This window comes from Empidonax traillii, unplaced genomic scaffold (genome assembly GCF_003031625.1).
Source record: "Empidonax traillii isolate 1590-97213 ecotype Southwest subspecies unplaced genomic scaffold, ASM303162v1 scaffold481:size658601, whole genome shotgun sequence".
Lineage (NCBI taxonomy): Eukaryota > Metazoa > Chordata > Aves > Passeriformes > Tyrannidae > Empidonax > Empidonax traillii.
Window position 1 is genome coordinate 1168 of NW_020955674.1, and position 14813 is coordinate 15980.

At 38.5% G+C, this 14813-nt stretch overlaps 1 protein-coding gene across 7 annotated transcripts; it reads right to left on the bottom strand.

The window, feature by feature from the left end:
• Positions 1–255: 255 nt before the first annotated feature.
• On the bottom strand, positions 256–14813 carry SAMD8 (sterile alpha motif domain containing 8). Of its 7 annotated transcripts, none has more exons than XM_027896100.1 (6): positions 14740–14813; positions 7185–7792; positions 5508–5603; positions 4747–4864; positions 3811–3961; positions 256–2882 (listed from the first exon to the last, which is right to left on the bottom strand). In XM_027896100.1, exons 2-6 carry the CDS (start codon positions 7757–7759, stop codon positions 2578–2580), a joined length of 1245 nt encoding a protein of 414 aa, XP_027751901.1. In that variant the 5' UTR covers positions 7760–7792; positions 14740–14813; the 3' UTR covers positions 256–2577. The 7 variants fall into 7 exon arrangements, with proteins under 7 accessions (XP_027751901.1, XP_027751905.1, XP_027751904.1 ...); XM_027896104.1 differs by having other exon boundaries at positions 7185–7789; positions 14740–14806; XM_027896103.1 differs by lacking the exon at positions 14740–14813 and adding an exon at positions 14346–14471 and having other exon boundaries at positions 7185–7789.

Consider the following 14813-nt stretch of genomic DNA (forward strand, 5'->3'; position numbering starts at 1 on the left):
GAATAACCTGTGTTCTTTTGCATGCGAGACTAGATTTTTCTGTCTTCTATTTCAAGCCTTCCTCTGTCATGTTTATATACAGACAATGAATTTCCACAACAGTAGAGAACAATTAATCCTGACAACATTTTAACCCACTCCAACGCTAACAAACCAAGTTCTTTATGTTACTTATCTTGGGCTCGTATATTTAGTATCAAGGGAAACAGCACAACAGAGCAAGCTTCCTTTAAAAAACAATGATAGACAATGCTGATTTAAAACATAATTTACTCAACAGACTTTGAAAAATTAAATTAGAACAAAGAGAAAACCTTATGTTTCAAAGTATATGAACTTCATTTTTAAAAAAAAGTAGTATTGAAATGAAAGCTTTATGTAAACATTGCTACACTGGGCTGTATTTGAAAATTCTCGTGCATGTCTTAAGTTGCAAAATAATTTTTCAGTTTAGACACAGCTATGCCAGTTAGCACTCACATGGTTATTTTCAGAATCAACAGCTTTGCAAATTTAATTGCATACCTCTCCATATAACTCAGAATACAATCCTGCACATTCTGAGAACAGATGTTTCCTAGAATTTAGAAAAATAGCATTCATAACTGTGTGCATTGCAAAGGCAAATAAATTAACAAATAGAGCTCTTTCATTATAAAGTCTCAAGAGGAATGTTCAAATTACCTTTCTGAAATCAGAAAGTTAAGAACAGCAAATGACACGTATTTAAATATTTCAAAATATTTTCTCCTTTTTTCTTAAGTGTAAGCATACTCCCCCAATTTGGAAGGCAAGAGCCACCAGGCTATGACAGATTGAACAATATAGTACTAAACCTGCAATTTTGGTAGAAAATTGGAATGTTACAAATATAAAAGTCTGCAGAATAGTACAATGTACATGTGCTCAATACAGTTGGCAGAGATACTTCAAGATGCACAGTTTCTCTGTGGAAAAGGAGCCAAATTAAGTTACAAAAGTAATACACTATGAAGACTGTAAGACAGTCGAGTTAGTACAATTGAGGTTTATAAAAGGAACATAATACAGCAAGGAGTAGCCCTCAGTAGGTAACAGGCCTCCGAATACAAAACTGGCAAATTCTAAGTGGATTCATTTCCATGCACACACAAGTACATTGTGCTCATTAAGTCAGCTTGTACCAAGCTGGAACTGCTTTATGTAACTTTCTAAAGCTGACTTAACACTACCTTTTGCACTTATCACCTATTCTGAAATCACAATAATCAAATGAAAAGGTCTATACCACTTTTATGATCTGTACCTTGTACCTATCAGTTTTCATTTAGCATAAATCTAATTTCAACAGCCTACAGCTCTACAGCCAACATTAGTACTGTCCCCTTACAATCCACTGCATAACAGATCACCGTGTGACCTTGCTTATGCATTACGGACTCGGAGTGCTGGTTTGAGGGTTTGGAGGAGGTTTTGTTGTGGGCTGTGGTTTGTTTTCTTTAACAAGCAAAACTTGGTACTTTTATCTTTCAGGGTAGTAAATGAGCAACTTAATTTAAGAACCAGTTTCTTTTCATACTTTTAGAAAAACATACACTGTGTTTATATATATAACCAAATATACTGTGCATATACATATCTATCTAGAGATATTCACCATATTGTTGACACCAGAGTGCTAAAACATACATCAATATGAGCACTATATCCAACACTCACTAATATTACTTTTCCTGAAAGAGTTACTACATGCATTTTTCCCATCCATTTATGGGACAGTAAGATACATGAAGAAAATTGTTCTGTTTTTCCAACGTGAAAGAGCTGCCCCTGAAAAGCATGCACAGGTTTGGATATAAAGCAATCAGAACCACACAAAAGTTACTTTGTGGCTTTAAAGTCACTAAAGCTAAGTTATCTTTACGTTCAGTGGCTGTTCCATTTACTTTAACGCATTTAAACACAAAAGAGAAAACCTTCAAGTGATAAAACAACCATATAGACAACTGATAGGCTAGACTAAATAAATTCTTCTTAAAAAATATAATCACTGCATAGCCACAAGGGAGACTTTAATTTTTGGCAACCTGTATGCAAACCATTTATATTGTCAATTACACTTTAAGACTTGTTATTTAACAGTTAAGAGACCCTTTCAGCAAGGAACTATACTGCTTTCTTCAAAGACTTCATAAAGTTCTAATTTTTTAGTTAGTATATCTAAAGGCTGCCATTCAGGTAACAGAGATTATTTGGACCTGTAAAGGGTGTATTATATTCAATGCAAGCACGTTTAGGTTAAACTTCCACAAATATTCACACAGAACCTTTCTAAGGGTAAAAGTATTCTGGTTTATAGTCATGGTTCACTGATAGCCTGCACCCGTTCCTGCATTGTTTTCTATTTTCACAGAAAGAAAACAAAGCACATCCCTTTGAAGTATGGGAACCCCATTTTATGGCTAAGAATCTAAGAAACAAGGCAAGGAGGAGGAGATCATGGAGTGAAAAATGTTGTCTTCCCCCCACCCCCCCACCTAGCCCTGTAGGATCTTAGTCCTAACACTTCATAAAAGTCTGAACTGACCCACATAGTCTTCAGCCAATCAATCTTTTCAGTATGGCAGGTTTTGAAAAGGGCCAGCAATACTCATTTGGAACAGTACCATTAACGTTGCATTCAAAAAAAGAAAACATTGGAAACCAGATCCTTGCTCTCCTGCTCTGTTGATATGCTCTAGTATTAGCCAATGTGTGGTAATACAAAAAGAGTCTTGTAGTGATGTAAAAGGCAATGAAGACGTCTATAGAATAATGTTCATGTGCAGCCAAAATGAAGAAGATTCCAAAGAGATTCAGGACCCAGGATAAGGTGTGCAAGAAGTTCCAGCTCCTTGGCGTATCTAGGAGAAAACAGAAAATTATTAACTTTGAATGTCTCAAAAATCCGGGTTACTACAGAATCCAGACCTGGACATTTGATGTGTTTATAAAGATGTTTCATCTAAAAATGTCATGAAATTACTGTCTTTATTTGGAAATACTGTATAGAGGTCCTGTAAATCCAACCAAAACAACCCAACAAATTATATATGTCTATCACTTCGTGACTTCATTTACAAATGCACTTCTGGATTAATACAGCATCCCAAAAATGGCTTAGGATCCTTTGTTCAACCAACTTGTTTTAATGAAAATCAGCCATTTTCTACGTTATAAGGGGGAAAATGTAATGAAACTTACATTACTGTTGTTGCAATCAATCCATCATAGGTGAACTCAAACTAATTATCTTTTCTTGCTATATTATGTATCAAGTCACACTTATTTACAGGAGAGTACCACTGTTTCACATATTCTCACACATTTTAAAGCTTGGTATTTGGACTTTACAGATAATACTAAACATATGGCCCTCTAGCCAGGTATTTTGGCTGACAGAGGTCAGTGGCAGATACCCAGGGAAGTGTATGGCAACAGACAGTTTTATATTCCCCAGTACTCTCCCAGTAGCAAGCCAGAAAGCCTTTGTAATTTCTTGGCTCACACATTAATTCAAGTGCCCTATTCATCCCCTCATTAATCTAGGTGATGGTGTTCTTTTCCTGTCTGCAAGATCACTGTCACAAACCTGAGAAACAGCACAGGAATCTGAATTTGTATTTGTTTGCTTAAATGTTACACTCTCAAATTTCTGAGGAAGTCAAGGAGCAGATACTCTTTAATACTTAAGGACATTTAAATATTTACACTCTCACACCCCTGGCTGACAGCAAGCAGTATGTATTCTTAATACTTAAGGACATTTGAGTATTGACACTCTGTACTTACATTCTGTGACAAAGAAGTTGAGCATGGTCAGGACGACAGTGTGCCCACTGAACATGTAGTCTCCACAGGTGTGTACTCCAGTCAGAGTCATTCCAAAGCCACTCCATATTGCAAATGCCCGCTGGAGTTTTGCCCAAACATTGCCATACAACTGAAGAACAGTGACATTAACCTTTAGTAAGTTCCAATGCCACTGTCCAAACAGTATGTCCTTCAAGTTACTTGTATTGGACTATATATGTTTAATACCATTTATCACGTTGTGCCTTTTATTAAAATGCAGGTTAGCACATCTTTGGATGTGCTGTGGCAGTGAGTCACATTAGTAACTACAATTAATTGTATTCATCCTACCTCTGATGAATACTGGAATTTGGAGCAAGTACTTTGTTGCAAGTGATCTGCCTGCAGAGTCTGCCAACTTTTTTTGAATGTATTCCGCTTCCCTATTGTCAAGCTTTCAATTTGTTCAGCTCAAACCTTTCCTAACTAAAAGTCAGGATGAAACCTTAAATCCCATGTTCTATGGAATATCCCTTATGAGAAGGGGTGAAATAATAATAATTTATTGGGGTCTTTTTCAAAACCATACATTCAACAAGACAAAGAAGTGATTACTACCCTTTCAGCCTTTTTTCATGAAGTCTGTATCTTAAGTGCACGCCTTGGTGTATTTTCTCTGGTTTACACTGTGAAATATTCTGAACGCCCTTCCCCAAGTAACTGTATCCTCTCTGAAGTCCCAAGTGCTTCCAAGACCCCTAAGGATGCTTGCCTTCGTATGGTAATTAATACAGAAGCATGGAAGGAAACAGGAGAGAAACATGTTGTTCTTAAAAAACACACATCTAACATTGTAGTCACAACAATCTTAAAATGCTCTAAACTGTGTTGTCTTTTAAAAAAAAAATCTTACAGGTATGATTATGTTTTTACCTTTCCAGTACACTGCAAGTGCTGGCCTGGCACCGAGAGTGAGGTAACAAACATTGTAATGCAACGTAGTAAAAACACTGTCCCCATGAGGCTGCACATCCTGCGCAGGAGTATAGATCTGGGAAAAGTACACAAGAACTGGAACCAGGAAAGTTATGATAAAAACACTTCACCCCAGCTTAATCCCATGAAGTCCCTTCATCCCTGCTGCAAGTTTTACAACATTTTTTAAAAATTAAGTAGTATTGTCAAGATATGGTTACACATGACAGCGTGAGTCACTGTAGCAAGCTTACTTACCAAAAAGTACCAAAAGCTTTGGCACTCACACCTTTTGTTGGCAAACTGATAAAAATCAATAAACCAGTAAAAATTTAACTTAAAATATGCGTGCACACAAAAGTGTTTTCTACCTTCAGTGAAAGCAAACTGTGGAAATTCATTCTTTTAGGATTTTCTTATAGATAAAACTACTACAGTAGGAGAGTATAGACTGACAACTCTCTGAAAAAAGAAAAATATATATCTTCTGAAGGAAATTACTTATAGGTATGGTAGAAAAGCAAATTCAGATTACTCCTTTGAAAGACTCACAAGTCATTATTCTTGATTAAATCCTCCCTAATCCATTTTAACAGGGACATACTAGGAGCTGACAAGATTTGTACTGAATGGATACTCTCAAACAATCATTGTAAATTCTTGTTACGGTTCTTCCTCTGAATTAAAGTACCGGTTAATTTGGATTTTATATACTCTACCTGTGTTTGTGAAGCAGAAGAACCAACAGCCAAATGTAGCAAAGAATTACTCCACATACTTCAGTCATAGCAAAAGCCCATGGTATCCTAGGGACACTGAAAAAAAAAAAAAAAGAATGGACAAAGCAAGAAAGTTAATACAAAGGCCTAATTTTTTTCCTAGTCTCAGTATTGAAAATAAGGGCATTTAAAGTTCTATCCTCAAAACTAATTTGCATTCATCTGACAACAGTATAAACTACAGCCAAAAATTCTTTTGTTAGACTGAATGAAATAGAATTTGAAATATTTTTAATTACATTATCTCCTCTCTAATAATGTATTTCCCGCAGACATTTGCACAGAATTCACTGTCAGAGAAAATCTCTACTATGGTCTCCTAATTTACATATGTGATTTACTGACAGAATGTGTTCCATTGTTTCCCAACAACCTTTTTCATTCTGACACAAACTTGTATCATGTCAATTATGCTGCTTATGCTTGTAAGAATGCTATGTCAACACAATTCATGAAATGCTGCAAAGCCTAAAATCCTAAATACTTGTAATGAAGCAAAACTGCACAGAAAAGTGTCAGGGCAAATAAATCTTTTGACAAGGAAGGCTAGAAGGTCTGCATGTAGTGATTATCAATGAAATTTTGAAAATTTAAAAAACTTTCTTGCACACACATGACACCAGTAAAAATTTCTATCCTGCAATCACCAAAATACAGATCAACAGATTTCAGAGAGGCTGCTGCTTGTAGTTTTGTGCTCCCCGTGATACAAAGGAGTAGCCAAGAGCTGCTCAGATATGAGCTCTGTAGTAATCTCCTCTCATTGTTTTGTGAGCTGCTGCTTTCTAACATCCCTATCCTCCTGCCCACTGAATACCACAGTAGCACCCTGGGAACAAAATAGCTCCTGTTCTCTCTTCTCTCTTTGACTCTGCTGGATGTGGTACATCCTTGCTGAGTTAATACAAATTTAGGGGGGATTCTGCACACTTAGTCAAAAGATTAGACTCCTACTGACTTCTTGAAAGCCATTAATGAAAATGGAAATTACTGGCAGGAGTAAGGAGATCACAGAGACTGAACTTTTAAACAGTTTAGCTTGCCTTTTAAAACTCTCTAGGCAGTGAAGTTCTCTGTGCTGCAAGTACACTTCCTCAAAGGGAGCATTTATCCTTTAATTCAATAATCTGTAGGCAATGACTAGAATTTGACCTTTGATATTGTGTCTCTTTTTGCCTGGAGTAGAATATTTTCTTTACAAAACTGAGCAGGCACTGTATAAGAAAATATTCCTTCATCGAAAGTTTTTCTATATCAAGACATGTTAAGCTTCATAGCAACAACTGGATTTCAGAAAATGCATATGGCTGCCTATCTATGTCAGCTGACCATCATGCTTTTTACTAGAAAGTGAGGATGCATGAACTAAGTCCTATGTTGTAGTGAGCTAAAGATTTAAATAAATACAAACTTGGTAAAATAACAGCTCAATTTATTTTCTTCCAAGACTAAATCTCCGCATCCAACTGAGGTACATTTCAATCTTACCAGAATGATCTACTACGTTCTAATTAGTATTTTGCAGAGGCGTCTTCTAGAGCAAATGGAACTTTGAAAACAAAGACAGCCTATATTTTAACCATTATTACTATTTTGTTTTAAAAGAAAATTTCTTACCTATCTAGAAATATGTCTGGTAGAGGTGGATATGTTTGCATGTCAGGTACTCGCTCATGCACTATAACCATAACGAATGATGTAAAGCCGAACACTATGAAAACATACACACAACTTAAAACTGTCTTCCAGTACTCGGGGTCCAGTCTCCGTGTGGCATGTTTGTTCTTTCCGTTTGCATACTGATACTGATCACCACTCAGGTCAGTCATTAGTCCATCATAGTCCCGAGGTACTTCCCCATTACAAAACCAGTCTGTACCCTGCAGTGAACCAGCTGGGCACACTGTGCCAATGTGACTGTCACTGTTGTAACCCAGCTCTTCTAGGACATCAAGATGTTGCTTCTGCAGTTTGCGTATAGATAGCATCAGTCTCTTGATATCCCCCAGGACTTTGATTTCCAACGGAGGGGATCGCAAATCATACTCCGTAAGTGTCAGCAGTGTAATTCCATCTAGCCTATGTCTATTGCACAAAACATCCACATATTCACAGAAGCCTTCTTCCTTCAGCCACTTGGCCACGTTCTTGGTAGTCCAACGTCGAATGCAAAGTTGGTTATTGCCTGCCATGGTCCTTCTTTATCCACCAATCAAACTGACCTGCTGATACCCGAGAAGGAGACAAGACCAGAATGTTTATCAAAGATTACTGAAATGCCAGTGTCTGTTGTGCAATTTTAGATGCTTAATTAGCCCAGGACGTTTTGTATAAGAGACAGCTAAAACCCACAATTTCTTAGGTAATACAAAAATGCTTTGAATTTTTTTTTATTCAAGCAAAACTAAATTAGGATTATCTCATTTGCTCCTATATAGAAATTTAAAGCTTAGAAGAAGTAGAATATTTCCTATACATATCTAGAACACTTTAACCATCTCTGATTTATTTACTTATTTATAACAAAATTATAAATTACAATAGACAATGAAAACCAAATACTACTATGTTTGAATACCAGATCAATCATTAGTCTTTTCATCTGTTTGCAGTTCATCAACTATGGAAGAAAGTATAGCTACTAACCACGTAAAATTGAATTACAGCTGAAATAACACATTACTGGTCCAATATATTCCAGTGTTTTAAAATATATACTGACGCTTTGGTAGCACGACATTTTCCCTCCATTCGCTTTGAAGTAAACCTAGATATCTACAAAAATATTGACCTGATGTATCTTAGAAATATGATGGTTGTACCATCAATATACAATTATCTTTCTTTGATCTCAGTAATTTAGATGCTTATTGTATTGTGAATCCTTTAAAATATTCAGCTTTCAAAAATAACATTACTAGAAATGAAGCATTTGCTTCGATTTTAAAGCATCATTAAAAGTGATGTGCTAGTAGACAACATAGTAACACACCAAAACCAGAAGAGATGTATTCTTTTCATGCAGATTTCTCAGTAATTGGGTTCCTGACTACAGAATAATGTTTGAAGGAAGGAGAGACAGCTCAGCAACATTTCAGTCACATGGTGGTGACAAGTCGCCAGAACAACAACCAGAAAAAAGTTAACTACAGGACATTATGTGGAATACATGACAAAACTTTGAAAGGCTACCAGTGAAGTAAAAGTACTGAAAAGTTTATAAAATATTTAAGACCCACAGCAGTACAGAATGGATTTGTGCATAATTTATATTTGGTGGCTCATGCACAGCTACCATCTAAGAAACAGCTACAATTTCACAGCTCTTTTGTACTCAAAAAAACAGCCTAATTAACTAGAATGCTTCAATCATGCCAACCAAATCTCAGAAAATACAAGAGAGTACAATACACTAGCGTCACATGCATCATTCAAGGCTTTCAAAATGAAAGCAAAGAAACAGTGTATTTAATCTATTATTTAGCTTCTGTATATAGTAAACTGGTACTCAAACCCATAATGAATATTCAGCACAGTTCTATATCTTTATCAGGGGCACAGCTCTTTCAAAAACAGAAGCTCTTCTTCTCACGTCTCTTTTTAAGGAGGTGTAGTACCTATTTTGCTCTTAATATAATTATTGGATGCAACTTTTTCTTCTGGCTTTCACCTAACAGAAACACAAGCTATTTTATACTGTATCAGAGAAGATTCAATTTGTTCAGTGGAATTTCCCAGCAGTGCAAAAGTAATATTTTAGAAGAAAAATGAGCACACAAATCAAACTTGCCCTTCTAAAATAATTAAGGGTGTGGTACTTCTCAAGATATTCTCTCAGGAGCTGATTGTATATTAACAACCTGTACTTGATTCATAGCTTAAATTTCTCAAAACTCCATATACGTCAATCCGTATATAAGCTTTAATACCTTGATTTAAATAGTTGCCAAAAATCCATAGAAAAACTACCAGAATATCAGGATATTCTATACTCTTCCTTCTCCGTATAAAAAGGTATGTTCTCGTTTTTATGTTATCTTACTATTTTTGAAAGTCTGGCTCAAAAGGACTGTAACAACTACTTTGCTTACACAGCTAGTAATAAAAGAAATGATTACATTTAATTTGCAATTACTAATCTGTTAATTGACCTTTTTTGTATTACATATTTTTACCTTACTTCAGGGTTGCTGTTTAACCCCGGGTGGCAGCTAGGTGTCATGGAGCCATTTGCCCACAAACACTTTAATAATCAAGTAAAATATAATGAACGATTAAAATAATAAAGAGAGACAACACACAAGAAAAACAAGTGATGCACACTACAACTGCTTACCTGACAGAGCAGGGGAAACCAAAAATTCCTCAACTTAAGGTCAGGACCACTTCACAACAACTAAAACATCAGTTTGTTATCAACATTATTCTTATACTAAATCAAAAACATCCAGTAAAAAGAAACAAACTTGAGTTGCTTATCTGAACTTCCAACTTCCCTTACTCAGAAACAGAGATGAAATACTTAAAAAGAAATTGTTAATCACAGTGGTTTTCATAAGAGTAATCATCACAAGTTTTCTAAAAGCAGTGCATGTAGACTCACTACAAATACACTCAACTTACTGATTTGTCTTCTAACCACAGCAACTTCTCAGGACAAAAGCAGGAAACTCTCCCTAACCTAAGAATTCTGTTCATTTGTCACAAGTCAGCTAGCCTAACAACAGCCTTGTCTTTCTTCATGTGGCACTGCCAGAATAAAACCCATCCAAATGTGCAATGAGCATACCCATCAAAGGTCACTATGGGCTGGACCTGGGAGAAAGTCTACATTAACCCCAAGATGCAGCTGATAGGACCAGCTCCTGCTTTTAAACCCTGTCAGTGACAAGACCTTTAACCAGCTGGAGCAGATAAAGAAATCAACACAAAATACAAATTTAAACACACAGCTCATAACTAATTTCATCTCAACAGCAATAGTAAAGTTCAGTTTTGATGACAAGGCCATTTCTTAGAATACTGAAACAGCCTTCCCCTTCAGACTACTCAATTAGTGACACTTCCATACTTTATTAGGGGAAGTGCTTTTTACACTTCAATCTTAGCACCTGGAATACAGTACAGATCCCTGTGTCCAATTGCTCCTGTTCATTTTTGATGCTGAAGAATGCTACATAACATTTACAACACACACCAGACTAAGTCCCCTGGATAACGTACCTGTCTTCTGAAAGAAAAAAGCACTGGTAACTACCTTGCCTTCCCCATTACTGGTTTTATTGCTGAAGCTAAATATAGGATAACATTATTTATTGATGAGTAACACGCATGAGTAACACAAAGCAAGCACAGACTTAAGTGTCAGAGGGCAAAATACACTTTTCACCTGCCATCAGCAACGTCTGTATCCTGCTACTTGATTTCCTGGTACTGTGACTTACACTTGGCAAGCTCATCAACAGTACGTAACGTGTGTCCCATTTTCCTTCCCCAACCTTTCAAGTAAGAGCATGAACACAGCTCACTATGAAGCGCATGTGTATAAGGATTAACTTTTTTAAAAAAACAATGGTACTTTATGAGTTTTGAACATTCCTACAATTTGGTTAGGGCATTTTAAGAAATGAGATGCCTCTGAGAGGCTGAGTATACAAAGTATAGGTGCATATTTAAATATGGAAAATTAGCCTCTCTTAAAATGATTATCCATTACTGATTTATTGCCATCCCTTTACTGATTTATTGCCAGTTCACCGTTAAGTCCCTAACTTTCCTAGCTTACAGACTTTGAGACAATATATTGAGGTAAAAATGTGGGAAGTTGAATCTGCTTTTCACTACTCTAGCCAAGGAAAAATAGCATTAATATCACACTAACATAGGCTGCAAACTTGTTACAGAAACAAAACTTGATCACACCAGAATCATAGCTGAGCAGTTAAACATGATGGTAGTTATGTCCACAGCAGTTAGCAGAAAGCTGTTTGGTTCTGTTTATTCCAGACACACATGCAGAACTCTACCAGTACCATTTACTGTTCCACCACCTGCCCTCATATACCCAAGACAGCCTTGCTGACATGCCTCTTGATTTTTTATCCCCTAGGTTCAATTCCTACCATACTTGGGAGGAATTTTAGGAAGGATGATGAAGAATTTCAGACCTCAAGTGATTTCACTTACATCTCTTTGTAGAAGGTTTCAAGCTGAAGTTTGAATATAGGCAATTCCAACTCAGCCTCTCTTTTGCTGGGTCTGCTGGTCCAAGAGCACATCTCACACCTCAGGGGAAAAGTTCTTCTGTGCCAAAGCTGCTGTTTTGCAATGTGGGCAAGACCCATGTTTGAGGCCTTGTTTCCCAGCACAAAAAAGCTTTACACAAAAACATGTGCTGAGCCAGCCTGCAATAGTAAGGCTACTGTCACATACCAACTTAGTAATGCTCTGCTGGAAAAAGAACACACAGCACTGCCTTGTTATGCAGCAAAAGTCTCGGCTACTCTGCTGACTTACATCAGAAGCCTGTCACCTGTTCTTCCTGGAAACTCTAAATTCTTCAATGCTTATTTAAAGCAAACAGCACCAAAGATTTCACTGCCATATAGCATACAGTGACTTAATCATTACCTTCTAAATGCCACCAGATATAGTATGGTATCTTATAAAAAAAGGATAAAAACAACACTTGCAAAAACAATACACAAATTTTCAAGGGTTTTTAAATACAGTGGTTACCATACTATATATAAAATCGATCAAACACAGCACAATGCCCACCATGAGACAGAAAAATTGGGTAGTCTCATGAAGTAAGAATTCAGTGATTTCAAATGCAGAAATATTCCTGCAGCCTAGCACTAAGCATAGCACTAAGACCTTTGCTATCATAAGTGAGATTATCAGCAGTAGCTTAACTGTAGTCAAAGTCACTCACTGAAAATGAATGCAAGATAAGAAATCTCTTAAAGTAACACTAGTTTAGTCTTGGGTTTTAAGCAGCTGAGGAAGATGAGCTTTTTGAGAATTATTTGTTGGAGTGTAGCATGTGGATCAAATATTAGCTATAGATGCTTAGCAGTCTTTTTGTTGGGACACCTCCATGCAAGACTGACAGCAGCTACTACAGAAAGTCCTGAAAGGCAAACATATTTGTCTTGAGAACCACTAAGTGCAGTTACATATTGCAGCAAACTGAACAGCGTGCATATTGCTCCCTTATTTTTACACCTCATTAAGCCATACAGGTTGTATTACACTCAAGTGAACACTAAGAGCAGCTCAACTCCTAATATACTAACCAGCTAACCAAAACATTTTTTATCCTACTGACATAATTCAAGGCACATACAAGTGATTTTTGAACAACTGATCAAGTACTCCACCACTTATCATAGCATGTAATTCATAGTATTTCATTAATATTTGTACAAGCTCTTGAACATTTCACATGTTAAATATCAGGTGTCAAGTACTTTGCCTCCAGCTTCAAGGCTGCAAAACTGAGCTCTGGACAAAGAAAAGTGATAACATAGACCCAGAAAGATTGCAAATCATAGGCCAAGCTGTGTTTTTAACTGTATTCTACCAAAATAACACCCCAACCAGCCATTAAAAAGATTGTATAGAACATCAAACCACGTAATTTAGAATTCTTGCCCTTAACTAATCTACAAAACATTTCCTTCACATCTAAGCAGCACCAACACAACATAAGTTTATAAAACTTCCCAAAGAAATTCCTTCCACTTAGTATAAAAATCACCTCATGCTAATCCTGCAGGTTAATTCTACCTTTTCTCTGTATCGCAGAAAGCAAAAGAAAGAACAAGACCACGGGACTTCCCTTACCTCTGATATCCAGCAAGAGGCACCCCCTATCAAACACGAGGGGCACTTAAATGCCAGAAACTGTCGTCAGCTCTTGCCACTCCAGAGCACAGCATGATCAGCTGCTCTGTGGAGGCGGCACAGGCTCCGTGTCCAGTTGCACGAGGGACCTCTGTGGCCACAGAGTAGACTTGGCCAAATGGAATCTTCCATCAAGTCATCTTACAACACAGAATGCGTGTTGCATTCTCATAAAATTAATTTTGCAAACTGAAGCCTCAAATACAAAGCCATGAGACTTCTTACAAACCGATAAACATCTGAACATTAAAACTACTTATCATTTGCCACTTCTTCAGTTAACTTACTGAGCTAAAAAAATCTACCCTTTTGAAGTTCTTGGGGTTTTTTTTAATAGCAATCAGCAATGACTAAGTGACTGGTCTGAGGCCACCTAATACATTAGCAATATAGATTTAAGAGACTGAGTGGGTATTTCTGAGCACGCTCAAGCCTCAAACTCTCACAAAACCTGTCCCCCAAAGGCAGACCCCTCCATTTAATCCTGACACTCGAACAGCACACATGCAAACCAGTAACAGCACTTTTCCACGCTTAAAAGCATTTTTACTCAGTACTAAACACTTCGCCCTTAGAAACCCCACCAATTTTACAGAAAGAAATAGTAAGACCGCTGAGTATCTGTTTTGAACCCGGTCCAACTGTTTGGTTATCTGACTGCACGACTGACACAAAGCATCATGTCCAGGAACGATCTGTTTGCTGCGCAGGCTGACACGGGAATCAGAGCCCACAGGGTTCGCCAGACACCCAAACGAAGCGCACAGGGGCCGCACGGCCAGGCCTCCCCGAGCTGTGCCCCGGTGCCGCTCGGCACCCCCGCGGTGCCCTGACCACCCTCATACTCCGTCTCCTATTGACGCTTACAAAGTTCAGACGGAAACCGAGGGGGCCAAGCACTGAACACTTCACCCCGAGCACCGCAGGACATGCCCCCAGCCGCAGGCTGGTCCCTCACGGGCCGGCCCGGAGGGCCCGGCGGGCGGTCAGACCCCGGCGATGTGCCCGGCACCGGCGCGCAATCACGGCCGAGCGGATTTTAGTGCGGGCAGACGGCACAGGAGGCTGGTCCCCCTCCCGCGGTTGGCGAAGCCGATCTCCTCCAGCACCGCCCCTGCAGCGGTGCAGCCCTCCCCTCCCGCAGCCCGGGAGGCGCAAACGCCGCAGCGGGGGCAGCACCCGCGGCCCCGCCGGGCTCCCACCGCGGGGCGGCCCCGACCCCGGCCCCGCGGGCACAGTCCCCGCCGCTGCCCCGCCTCACCCGCCGCTCAGTGCCGGGGCCGCGGCGCCCGCATCCGCCACGGCGGTTCCTCCGCGCCCTCGCCCTCGCTGTCC